This window comes from Dermochelys coriacea, chromosome 8, assembly GCF_009764565.3.
Source record: "Dermochelys coriacea isolate rDerCor1 chromosome 8, rDerCor1.pri.v4, whole genome shotgun sequence".
Taxonomy (NCBI): domain Eukaryota; kingdom Metazoa; phylum Chordata; order Testudines; family Dermochelyidae; genus Dermochelys; species Dermochelys coriacea.
This window is the reverse complement of record NC_050075.1, coordinates 54,215,017-54,227,544: the sequence shown is the minus strand read 5'-3', so window position 1 is coordinate 54,227,544 and position 12,528 is coordinate 54,215,017. Positions and strand designations below refer to the sequence as shown.

The 12,528-nt window shown below is 49.3% G+C and overlaps 1 protein-coding gene across 3 annotated transcripts; it reads left to right on the top strand.

The window, feature by feature from the left end:
* The first annotated feature begins 3,792 nt into the window (after nt 1-3,792).
* GLUL (glutamate-ammonia ligase) lies at nt 3,793-12,310 on the top strand. 3 transcript variants are annotated; one of them, XM_038414157.2, is made up of 7 exons: nt 3,793-4,030; nt 6,159-6,349; nt 7,743-7,904; nt 8,855-9,001; nt 9,522-9,649; nt 9,901-10,100; nt 11,372-12,310. In XM_038414157.2, the coding sequence occupies exons 1-7, from the start codon at nt 3,897-3,899 to the stop codon at nt 11,688-11,690; spliced, it is 1,281 nt and encodes a 426-aa protein (XP_038270085.1). In that variant the 5' UTR covers nt 3,793-3,896; the 3' UTR covers nt 11,691-12,310. The 3 variants fall into 3 exon arrangements, with proteins under 3 accessions (XP_038270085.1, XP_038270087.1, XP_038270086.1); XM_038414159.2 differs by having other exon boundaries at nt 3,864-4,020; XM_038414158.2 differs by having other exon boundaries at nt 3,903-4,025.
* Nucleotides 12,311-12,528: the final 218 nt, after the last annotated feature.

Genomic DNA, 12,528 nt, shown 5'->3' with positions numbered 1-12,528 from the left:
CTCTCGTGATTTCATTGTGGAGCTTGTGATTTTGAGGTTTTTTTCATAAAGCCCCCAACTTCTGGAGTCATGTTATTACCTACGAAACTTAGTTTTCATTGTAAAAACAATAAGTTTCTAACTTGGCTGCAGAGAAAAGCCTGGAAACATGAACAGTGAAGTCTCCAACACAGGAAGACACACACAAAGAACCCAACACTTATTATCTTTAAACTCTTCTGATTTTTAGGCCAATCTCATGATGTTTTGCGGCCTGACTTGTAATTTTTTGAACGCTTGGGATTGTCAGTACTGGAATTGCTGTCCTAGAGATGAAAGTCTCCCTGTACCAGCCATTACCAGTCCTTTCCAGTCTCATCCCTGCCATGGCAGAGCCTCTGTTCTGAAAATATTTTAAGATGCCCAAAGTAACAGCTTGGGTAAGGGTGAGGGGATAGAGGCTGGAGATAAAGACAAACATTCCCCCAAAGATTACAAATGGGTAGGAAGAAAGAATAAAAATGTGCATTTTATTCCCACCCCCTAAATGCTACATTGTCTTTCAAAGGCATTACATAAACATAACATGGGGAGCTATGCTGATATATACCCCTTCAAAGTGGGGCATGGCAGTTGTCCTCGTCTTCTCAGTTCTTGGACAGGCTTTCTCTCTAAAATTAAACACTGACTAGAATGAGGGTCAGTAGAGCACACAAGAGGGAATGAGGAATGAGTGATCTGTGCACCCACAAAAATAAACTGTAACTGAGGAGGGGAAAGCAAGCATGTAAACAAGTGAAATGGAGCTGGCTAAGGAAATGTGTAATTCCCCCTGAGGTCTCACTAGAGGCACTGTCCTTACACCTGCCAGGCTAGGCCTTTCTCTCTATTCCTTGTAAACAATTCCTGAATAAGAGAAGAGTGCCTGGGAAGTGTAATGAATACTGAACAGAACAGAATGTGCAAAATACAGCATAGCACAGGGCTATGTGCACTGAAAATGTCTCTGTTCCAATGTGAAATAACAGGCGTTGAATAACAGAGTCTTGGAAACAGAAATGGGGGGAAATCTCTTCTGGAATTTCCCCAAGGGGAAGAAATCAACTAACAAATACCAGGTGATGCATGAAGACGTTTTTAAGACCCTGGAATCTTCTGATCACTCTAATCAAACACCAGGACTCTTGAACTGAAATCTAGAAAACAATGAGATTTAAAATAGATTGAAGTGTGTGTGTGGGGGGGAGGGTTATTTGCATCAATAAACTGAACTCATTTCCAACTTACTACTTGTCTATTTCAGAGAAGCTTTAGCCATCCAAGCTAGTATTTTTCTGAATCACCTTCACTGCAGACCTGTGAAAAACAGACTTGAATATAACCCAGGTCCAATGTACCTCTAATTACAAAATTTGCTGGGTTGATCTTTCTGCTGCAGTCTCCAGAGTCCAGTTATGCAGCAGGAATGCTGGCTTAGGCGTGGACTGACCAGGTTTCTACCCAACAACAGATACTTAGTCTGTTTTTTTCAAATGACCGAATCTGACCTGGCCTCTAGTCCAGTATAACGTGCCAGTTTATCTGTCCATAGTTTGGGTCAGGAATAAAAGAGGTCACTCAGCATCAACTTCTGAAAAGTGGATGTGAAGAGCAACAATGCATGCGTAGGATGAGGAGCGAAATGGACCTGTTAGAAAGGAGGAGGAAACAAAAAACCAAAAGAGAATTGAGGCAATGTAGTCATAGCCTCATTACCTCTCTCATATGTCTGGTGGCAGGTATTAATTAGTACCTGCTTAACCCATAATAGAAGGGGAGTGGGATCTTTCTTCTGTAATGACTGCACTGCCTAAGAGCTTTGATTGGCTGCAGCGGGCTATTGTAGTGCTATAGCTAAGCAGTACAGGCTAGTGCTGAAAGACCTGGGTTCAAATCCTGTTATCAAGCCAGTTGGTTACAGGAATGCTGGATTTAATGCATCCCTTTGCTTTTGTATCTACATTTAAACCTGGGCTTTCTAGGCTGCAGGAAATTGCATGTTGGGGGACAGGAAAGGAGGTCAGGTCTGGGGGCATGCCCCTTGACTCTTCCTCCAAAATGCTAAAGAAACATGATGTGTACCTATTTCTTACTCAGCTGATGGGGAGGGTATATAGACATCAGCCTTGGGACTAACCCTGGGAAAGTGACATGCTTGTATTGTCCTCCGTGTGAGCTGACATGCAAAATAATTGGCTCCCTGTGTAAATGCTGCCGTCCCTTTTCCGAGGAGGAATTTGGACTGTTAAGGGGGACACATTACCCATGAATTGACGCAGCTCCATAAACTTCAGTGATACTATCTCACTTCGTACCCACTAAGGATTCAGTCCCCTCTGACCACAACACACACTAGGGATGTGCAGTGCCATCCTACCTGCCACCACCTTGTTGAGAGTGCCCCCTGGATACCCAGAGAGCTGGGAGCAGTTGCAATCAGATTTCCTCTTTGAAATAGGTAGGAGCTGAGAGAAGTGAGAGCAGTGTTTGTGCTGGAAAGCTCATTTCTGGGGACGGGTGGAGGTGAGAATCTTGGTGAAGTTCAGGTCTCTGAGCCTTTGTATTTGCAGGGTTTGGATTTCTAAGGGGCTGAGAAATTCATTCACTTCTCCCCCCACATTCTGAGATTATTCTAAGGCAATCCAGGGAGCAGCCCCAGTGCCTCTCCTGATGGGGGGAGGATAGGCAAATTGAATGCAAATGGTGCACTGCAGTGGCCTCTGAATCCTGATTCTTATGAATGTGCTGCAAAGTGAGGAGGGCGGAGCAGAAGTGGGAGAAGAGACCATTCCCAGGATGGAAAAATACTGGCCAGCCCTTCTAGCAGGCCATACCGACTGCTGGGTGCTTCCCTGCCATCTCGAGTCCTAGGATGTCAGCCTCCCTGAATTCCTGGTCGCTGCTGACTCCATTTCCCCTCCTCCCTGCCTAGCCAGGACATGAAATTAAAATAAATGTGCTCAAAGCTCCGTTGTTTTTGTATAGCCGGGGGGAAAGCTGGGTACTCAGCTGGCACCCCCCACCCCTGCCCAGTAACCCTATGGGTGCCCTAGTTAGGCAGCTTTCCCCCCTCTGCCCTGTTTAGCGAGCAGGGCTTGTTTTTGTGCATGCAGTTATATAAAGAAAGGGCAGCTGTTAACGTAAAGGCTTTGGAAAGCCGGGAGAATTGATCCCGTCCGCACTTTCCAAGAACCGTCAGAGGGGAAAAAATAACCCCCTCCCCCTGCTTTCTAAACCCGGCTTGGCCTTTGCCTCCCCGGGGGCACCAAGTGACTGGGGAGGGCACTTGCTTGCCAGAAAAGAGCGGCACAGGGTGTGTCAACAGGCAGCCGGAGATTTGCAACGCTGGGAATCCAGCGGGAGAAGGGCCGGGGGGGGCCGGGGGGGGGGAGGAACTTCACCCTAAACAGAGTTTTATTGTTAGCACAATTACAATGCGCATCCCGAGCCGCCCCCTCCTTGGGCGGCAGCGCCGGCAGAGGCCCCGGGCCGCTGTCCCCGGGGTGCCTCCTTCGTTCTGAAACGGGGCACAGCGAGCACCGGCCCACGGGGCTCCCGCAGGCGCTGCCAGGGGAGCGGGCTCGGGCAGAGGGGCCAGTGGGCGGCTGCGGGAGCGGGCGGCTCATTCTGCGCCCTGAGCTCGTTTTCCTCTCCCCGCTGGACAAGGCGGGGGCCCCGGCCCGGCAGGAGCTCGCTCTGGTTTTCCTCCCGGCCCGGCCCGGCCCGGCCCGCCTCCCTCCCTCCCTCCCGCCCCCGTCGCCCTGTCCTCGCTGGCCCAATGGCTGGGATCCACGGGCCGCCCCTCAGCTGATCGTGTCGTGCTCGCGTCTCCAGGAAGCCAATCGGACAGCCCGGGGGCCGGCACCGGCAGCCGATAAATGGGCCGGCGGGGAGCTGGCGCCTCCAGAGCCAAGCATGGGAGCGCCTCGGGGGAAGTGAGCAGCCAGCCAGCCGCTCGCCCAGCCGCTCCTCCGCATCGCCTGCCCCTGCTCGGCGGGCAAGGCAAGGCAAGGCAAGGCGGGGTGATGGGAGATCTCGGCCCGCGCTCCCCCATGGATTGGGTCAGGGTGGTTTTGCGGGGATGCGCTGTCGCCCCGCGGTGGGGGGGGCTCCAGGCTGCTTTGGTGCTGTTCACAGGCACGGGAGGGGGGGCTAGGAGGACGCTTTGCTTAATGTGGCGTGGGGGGGGGGGGGGTTTGCTGCTTTCCCTCAGAGGCTGGCCCCGCTCCGCTTAAACCCATGCACCCTGCGTCTGGCCGGCCGCTCGCACCGCGGCAGAGAAATCCCGCAGGGCTGGTCCCACACGGGGCTCGGGTCTGCAATGCTGTATTAAAAGGCTGGATCTTGGGGCTTTTTTTTTTTTTTTTCTGAAATGCCTCTCGGTGTCTGTCCCTATTTCGTTGTCTTGCTTCCAGTCAGGCTCCGATCCCTCGAGCAGGGAGATTCCTGCCCTGACGGCAAAGGCACGGCTGGGCGTGGGGTACCTGTATCCCTGATGGTGTCTGGGGCAGGTACACCGCCATAGCTCCCCTTTCCAGGCTGCTCTGTTTAGCTGCTTTAGGTCCCGGAAGCAGCCACTCCAGGGGGCAGCTCCGATTTAGCCGTGTAAAGGGGAGGGGGAAACTAGGTCGCTCTTGATCTTTGCTCCGAGCTTCCTGGGACCGAAGATCTCCTCGCAGTTGCTCTGCACAAGGCTCCTTAGCAGTTCCCTTAAAAACAAACCAACCAACCGGGAGAGCAGGCTCGGAAAGAAGGAGAGCCGGGGAGGAGGGATTTGCGTGAAGAGAGAAAAAGCCATAGATCGAATTTCTCGCTGACCATAAAGAGAAGCCGTGGGGGGCAGCAGTGGGTCCTTCAGTTGGAAGCTTTTACAGGGCCAAACCTGGACTGCCACGGTAGAGGCATGCAATCAAATGGGCAGTAAATGAAGTGACAGCAAGGGGGAAGGAGAGTCCAGAGAGGTTTGTATCTTGGGGGGGTGGTCTGCCTTCTGGCCAGCTCTAGGGGAGAGGCAGGCTGGTTCTGAGACCCCAGCTGTTTCCAGGCTGGAGTCAAAGCAGTGCTGCTTTTATTGCCAAGAAATAAATAAAAGCAGGGAAGGGGCTGAACAAAATCTTGTCTGTGCCAGTCAGAGGGGTGGCTGCTTCTGAGAGTACCAGAGAGGGCTTGACTTGGTGGCCAGCTGGGATAGGGTTGGCAACAGCCAGCAGGGCTCCGTGACTCCCCAGCACAGCCGCTGGTGTGACAGAGGCATTTCTGCATTCCCCATATGGGACAAGGGAGTACAGTGTCTTCTGCCAAAGCAGCTACTTCTCAGTCAGGGGCTTTTGCCCTGAATAGGCAGAGCCAGGGGGCTGTAAAAGAGCCCCGTGACCTCAGCTTGCATCCTCTGAATCTGCTACAGCTCTCCCTGCCTCCAGATGCTCCATGGCTGAGGGGCCTCTTGAGTCTCTGCTGTTCAAAGGTTACTTATTTTTCCTTGGGCTGTAGTTAGGGGCCCCTCATCTTCCTTAGATAACAGTATTGTATATCTTCAGATCACATGGTCTGGAAATGGCCTGTCTGGCAAATGGTCCTTACGGGAATGGGGAAGGACCGCAGAAGGCCCTGTCTAAGCTAAAGTGGGCAAAACCTCTGTGCAGTGATGGAAAATGTATGTTCTGAAACTGCATTTTGTGAGTGCAGAGTTCACGGTGGAGTCAAGGAGCCCTTCTGAGGGGCTGCTGATCTTTTAATGCTCATAGAACTAGAGAGAGAAAAGAACAACTCCATCAGCTGCCAGGGCAGGACCCAACCCCTCAGTAGATGAAATCTCGTATATCTTGAGACCACAGGGAATCTTTGGAGCCAAATGATTATTGTAGCCGGTCTCAAACCATGTTGTTGAACTGCTGTATTGATCCACTGTCTGTTTCCTGTAGTGTAATCTACTGTATTCAGATTCACAACTGGTGTCATCAGCTATGACACTGTCTTGGATATTCTAGCATAAGTGTCTAGGGGACACTCAGTACACACATCTCTCTCCTGTTGCTGAGCTGTGAAGATCTCCCACTTGGTCATTTTCTTGTACAAGGGTGCGAGAACCCACTTGGAGCACAGAAATATTCATGGCTGGCTTTTCCCTCCCCTTCTGGCAGGACCCCAGTAACGTACCCCGCAGCCATGGCCACGTCAGCGAGTTCCCACCTGAGCAAAGCTATAAAGCAGATGTACATGAAGCTGCCTCAGGGTGAAAAGGTGCAAGCTATGTACATCTGGATTGATGGGACTGGGGAGCACCTGCGCTGTAAAACCCGGACACTGGACAAAGAGCCCAAGAGCATTGAAGGTAAGAGGGCAGGTGTGTGATTGACACAAATTAAATGCTGGGACTACAAGCAGTTGCACCCAGTGGGTTTGCAGCAATATAGGGCTTGGCTTGGAGTCAATCATCTGACCACAGAGCTGCAAAACATTGCTGTGCAGTTGGAAGGCAAAGCTCCTTTTTGAGTTGGGGTTGTCTCTCCCACATAGGGGAAATCTGGACCAGAGACAGTCAGTGCATTCCACCCCTCGAGCTCTTTGTATCGAGTACATAGCTCCCATCTCACTCCCAGTGTGTGTTTGGGAAAGGGGACAGGCTGAGCAAGATGCACTTCATAATCTCCTGATGCGGAAGGAGATCCGGGAGACCACTCCTTTCCTTGTGGGGCAGAGGTGTAAGTAGAGCTGGGAATCAGTGACGTGTCCCCATGGGCTAAAAAAGGGTGTCTGTCTGCAGGGTATTACCAGCCTGCTGGCTCTTTACCTGTAAAGCTCTTCTCTTGGCCCTGGGAGATGGCTGGAAGAAAGCGATGGGGAGATAATCTATCCAGTATAATTAAGAGCTTGTGCGTCTCAGAACAAACAGCCCTGACTGACATAATAGCATTTGGATTTCTTCACTTGTTGCCAGGACAGTTATAAAACCAAAGCATTGTGCATGAGTGATCAGAATTATCTCCCCGCCCACCAAGGAAGTGGCTGGCACAGCTTGTTTGGCACCCACAGTACATGGAAGGGGATAACAATGGGGGCAGAATTAATTGCTTCACAGCGGCTTCAAATGTGGTCACCCTGCAAAAGCAGTATTCAATGGTGGGGCCTAAGCCATGCTCAACTGGAGGGGCATAGGTAGTGTGAAGGGGATGTTCTCTCTCCACAAACACTGGACTATCCAATCGATGTTCCCCCTTCAGGCAGCTCTAGCCCTTGTGCATTCTCCCAAGATTCCCTGCACCAGCTCTCTGCAGTTGCATCAATGTGGAGGAGCATGTTTCAGGGCCGTCCAGGACTCTGGAGACAACTGAGGACACCGGACTCCCTTTCTCATTCCTTTTGACTTGTAGCATCTCCCTGACTTCCTTTGTTTTGGCTAGGGAAACCCATCTGGGTCTTCATCTTACCATAGCATGTTGGCTACAAGATAGGAAGTGTTCGTCAAGGACGTCTGCAGTGCAGTTAGCTGAACTGGACTTTGCTGATGTCCCAGCTTTTTGTTTTTCCACAGGGTAGCAAAGAGCAATTTCCTTACCCATCTTTCAGTGGGAGCAAATCAGCAAAAAGTACAGTGTGTGTACCAGTGTCCTTTAACGAGCAATTTTTTTTTGCACAAGGGTTGTGCTGAATCTGCTGGTGAACTCCTCTTGGTTATGGAAAGCTGCTAACATAAAGGGGTGAATTTTTTTTTTCTCCTGCTCTAGATCTGCCCGAGTGGAACTTTGACGGCTCAAGCACCTTCCAGTCTGAGGGTTCAAACAGTGACATGTACCTTCTCCCTGCTGCCATGTTCCGGGACCCTTTCCGCAAGGACCCCAACAAGCTGGTTCTTTGTGAGGTCTTAAAATACAACCGCAAGTCAGCAGGTATGGTGCAGTGCCTCCCCCCAAGAGTGGCTGCAATAGTTCTGGGAGGGGTGAGAAGGTCTGCTGCCTCTTGGAGTAGAGGAGGATGGGTGGAAGGATAACTGTCAGAAAAGTAGTTAATGGAAGACTTTACCAAGCACCATTAAGGCATTAACACTTTAAAAGACCTACAAATAATCCTGCCATGAAGAGCTTAGATATAAAGAAAAACAAGATGCGGTAAGCAACACCAATGGAGAAACTAGCCTTAGATGTTTATCTGTTCTGGTCTAGCTCCTCTTGTCCCTGGCAACATGTAGATGGAGGAGTATGACATGGGTCAGTGCTTGGAAATACTGAAGGACTCTTCAAGAGGAACTCCACATCTCTCCCAGCATTGGGGACTAGAAAATCATTTTATGGGGCAACATGGAAGGGAGTGGGGAAAAGTGAATTGAGTGGTATCACTGATTGGAGGGGATAATGTGAAACTGAGGGAACAAAAACCTCTGACCTGTGAGATGCACGCCTGGTCATGGACAAGTAGCTTCTGTGCACATGATTGCCAGCATATGATTCAGGAGACTAAGAACATTCTGAAACACTACAAGGAAGTCCATAAGATGGCACCAACAACCAATAGGGGCACCTGCTATTTAAGTCCAGCGGTCCTACCTACCACTTAGATCTTACATTGGCTAATGATGGTGGGGACAGAGCAGTCTCTTTGGGTCTGAATTTCTGGGCTTTCCTAGAGGTCTGGGTGGGGAAATGATTTCCCCCAGACAGCCTGTATGATAGTGGCTTTGTCCAGAATACACTGGCAAGTCATAGCTTCCATAGTGGGATAAGAATCTGGGCTGTTCCACCAGAGCAGCTCACCAGACTTTTTTTTTTTTTTAAACCAGTGGGATGCCCAGTGGCTAGAACATTGGTGAGCTAATAAGCTTTGTGCTTCTCTCTCATTCTAGAGACAAATCTAAGGCACACCTGTAAACGGATTATGGATATGGTGTCTAACCAGATCCCCTGGTTTGGGATGGAGCAGGAATACACTCTTCTTGGGACAGATGGACATCCATTTGGCTGGCCTTCCAATGGCTTCCCTGGGCCACAGGGTAAGCTTCCAAGAGCTAATGTCTGAATTAGGAATGAGAGCTCTCATGAGTACTTAACCTCAAATCATAATGTTAAGATCATTAATGAATGGGATTAAGTGGAAATGTTTAAAGTGAGACGAAAGATTCAAGGAGTTGCTAAAACTGGATCACCAAAAACTATGCTGACTATGACCAAAACTAAACGACAAAAGTAATCTTTTTAGAGACTGTATGGTAATCTTATGACATAGACCAGATTCATATCCAATGTTAGTTCTATTAGTCTACAATTCATTTAAATATGACCAGTTGGGCAGGGTTTTCAGAAGCAGGAGCTCAAAACCCACCGACTCTGAATGGAGTTGCACTCTGATGGTATTTTGTTCTACTGCAACCCCAAACAAAAGCGGTATGGACTTTCCTGCAACAAGTGCCTTCTGACAATCCTTTCCTAACTATACTCTGTGCTCTTCAAATAGTTTGTGATTGAGTTCACTGAAGACTACGTTCACCTTTCTTGTGTTCTCTGCCACTGCAGGTCCATATTACTGCGGCGTAGGAGCAGACAAAGCCTATGGCAGAGACATTGTGGAAGCGCATTATCGAGCGTGTCTCTATGCTGGTGTTAAAATTGGAGGAACAAATGCAGAAGTGATGCCCGCACAGGTAACTCTTTTGGTTTCACCGGCCATTGCAGTCAGCTGGCAACGGCCAGCGATGCAATGCAGAAGCTCATGATGCTAAACCCTGCTGCTGCAGTCAGTATGTACCCTGGTGTTTTGCAAATATTGAGAGTGCAGCAGGGTGCAGAGGAGGTGAATGGCATCTTGCAGCAAATGGTTCTTCACCAAACTGAGCCAATGGTTTCTGTGGTTTTTTTTTTTTTTTTTTTTTTTTTTTTTCCCTCTGCTCTCTAGTGGGAATTCCAGGTGGGCCCATGTGAAGGGATTGAGATGGGGGATCACCTCTGGATTGCACGCTTCATTCTACATCGGGTGTGTGAAGACTTTGGGGTAATCGTGTCCTTTGATCCCAAACCCATCTCTGGGAATTGGAATGGAGCCGGTTGCCACACCAACTTCAGCACCAAGTCCATGAGGGAGGAAGGAGGCCTCAAGTAAGTTTCTCTGCAGCTGGGCTAGTTGCATCCATCTGGCAAGCTCATCTAGGAAAAGTGGGCTTTACCAACAGCAGCAAGATTTCTACAGAGCTGAGACTCCACTTGAGGCACTAGTTGGCTTGCCAGAGGAATAGCAACATGTCTTGCTCCATGCAAGAGATTTTTGGCTTGAATACCCCAGAGATTATAGATTTTTTTTTTTACAGGTACTGAACTCCCTTCCCACTGTAGCTGTTGCACACAGGTTGTCTGCACTGAAGATTTGAGGAAATTCCCCCCAGTAGTGGTCTAACACTGGTACAGTTCCACCAACACTAGCCATGGTGGAAGTGCTAATAAACAAGGGGCAGCTATTCTTACCACTGTCTAGCACTGGATTACTCAACTCTGTAAAAAGGCCTGTATTCAGTCTCTAATAGGCATTTCTGGTGCTAGACCACAGGAGGGAGAATTTCTGCCTCACTGTAAACAAGGCTAAATATTGAAAGTAGATTCTGATTAGACTAGTTTTAGACCACTGGCTTACAGATTCCACTGTACTTAAGAGTCTGGGACTTTGTTGTTCAGGGACCAGATTGTACTCTTCAAGTACAATGGAATTCTGTTAAGGATCAATTTGGGCATTTCTCTGCCCACTCCTCTCCCCTAACTTCAGTTGGTGCATTCAGATTATCACTACACCTGCAGAACTCATAAGCTTCTGAAATAATAAAACGTGTCAAAGCACAACCTGTCTTCCCAAGGATAAAGAAAGCTGTACCAGGCATCTTTAATGGAAATGCAACTCAGCCAAATTATTGGTTCTAACTGGCACCCCCACAGGTTCGTTACCTTCAGTCAGTGAGAGTCTTGCCTGCCTTTGGGATCCTCCCACCCCTCCTCACCCCCCAATAAAAAAAAAATTGAGTCTCACTGGTCAGAATAGGTGAAGGGAAAACCCAACTCCACATGCAGGGGAACTGGCTGTAGGGAAGTAAGATTTGAACCATGTAACCAAGTGATACTTTAGGAAACTGAATCCACTCTAACTCACTAGCAATGAGAGGAAGGGGCCCATGGCTGGTACTGGCTTGAGTGGAAATGCTTGCAGATAAGGGACTGAAACATGGGCTTTGTGGGGGGGTGGGGTGGTTTTTTGGGGGGTTTTTTGGGTGGGTTGTGGGAGAAGGCAGGAACTTGCCCACTTGGCTAATGTCATCCATGGCCAAGTGAACAGCAGCACAGCCAGTGTTCTTGCCAAAGGCTCACAACCTCCCACCTGTCTCCAGGCATATAGAAGAGGCCATTGAGAAGCTCAGCAAGCGGCACCAGTACCACATCCGTGCTTACGACCCAAAAGGGGGGCTGGACAACGCCAGGCGCCTGACAGGCTTCCACGAGACATCCAGCATCCATGAATTCTCTGCTGGCGTGGCCAACCGTGGGGCCAGTATCCGTATCCCCAGAAACGTGGGCCAAGAAAAGAGAGGCTACTTTGAGGACCGCCGGCCCTCTGCCAACTGCAACCCTTATGCTGTGACAGAGGCACTAATTCGTACGTGTCTTCTCGGCGAAACCGGGGATGAGCCCTTTGAGTACAAGAACTAAGTGAACTGGCCCCTGACAGACACTGCTTACCCCCCAAACATCCCTTCTAGATGTAATTCTGAGGGCACAGGTTACCACTTTCTTTGTGTCCCAGTAACTCGTGTTGTGTTGGGGGGAGGGAGCATTTAGTTCTTGTTGATGTCCCTTTATTGATGCTTGAGAGGAGGAGTGTGCTTTAGAGAAGAATTTTAACCACTGTTTTGTCTAATTCATCTGTATGTCTGACAGGACCCAGTGGCTTCCATGGACACAGGGTGATAGGCTGAAGGAAGGTGGATGGACAAGAGGCTATAATGGGTTTTGCCCAAGAGAGTAACTCCCATGATAACAGACCAATTGTCCTTGGATTAGGGTTATTTGGGGGAGAAAGGAATAAAGCAGCTATGATAGATTCTTACCCCTTTGCACACTTACATATGGTGGGAAATTTCCTTTCTCTGGCTTTGATAAGGCTTTTGGGCATCTTCTTGAGTTCTACTGTCACAGCTAAATGTGGGAGCTGGTAGCAAATTTCCTCCTCGCTCTGTCATTGGAAGCCACTCGATCTCCTGTGTCTAACACAGAGTGAAGTAGTATTTTTTTATATTTAAATGTAAAAACAAACTATATAAATTTTTTTTTAAAAAAAGACGTTCCAATAACTCGGCCAGTTGGAGCAGGCAGGGTTCCTGAAGGTACTGTTGGAGGTCGAACTCCAGCATGGGCTAGAGCAGAGGATAGAATGGGGAGGTGGGAGGGGGGGTGTCCAGGAGGGGAGAGTTGACTTTTTTTTTAAATACTTTGAAGTATGGCTTTGCCATTCCTGGCAGGACATCGTTTCAGCACTTGGAAGCTAGCG

Excerpts from the sequence above, each read along its gene's own strand:
- GLUL (XM_038414157.2), top strand. The coding sequence starts at position 3,897 with ATGGGCCGGCGGGGAGCTGGCGCCTCCAGAGCCAAGCATGGGAGCGCC. Across the intron at positions 4,031-6,158 it reads GGCGGGCAAGGCAAGGCAAG|GACCCCAGTAACGTACCCCG; the intron begins GCAAGGCGGGGT and ends CCCTTCTGGCAG. Across the intron at positions 6,350-7,742 it reads AGAGCCCAAGAGCATTGAAG|ATCTGCCCGAGTGGAACTTT; the intron begins GTAAGAGGGCAG and ends CTCCTGCTCTAG.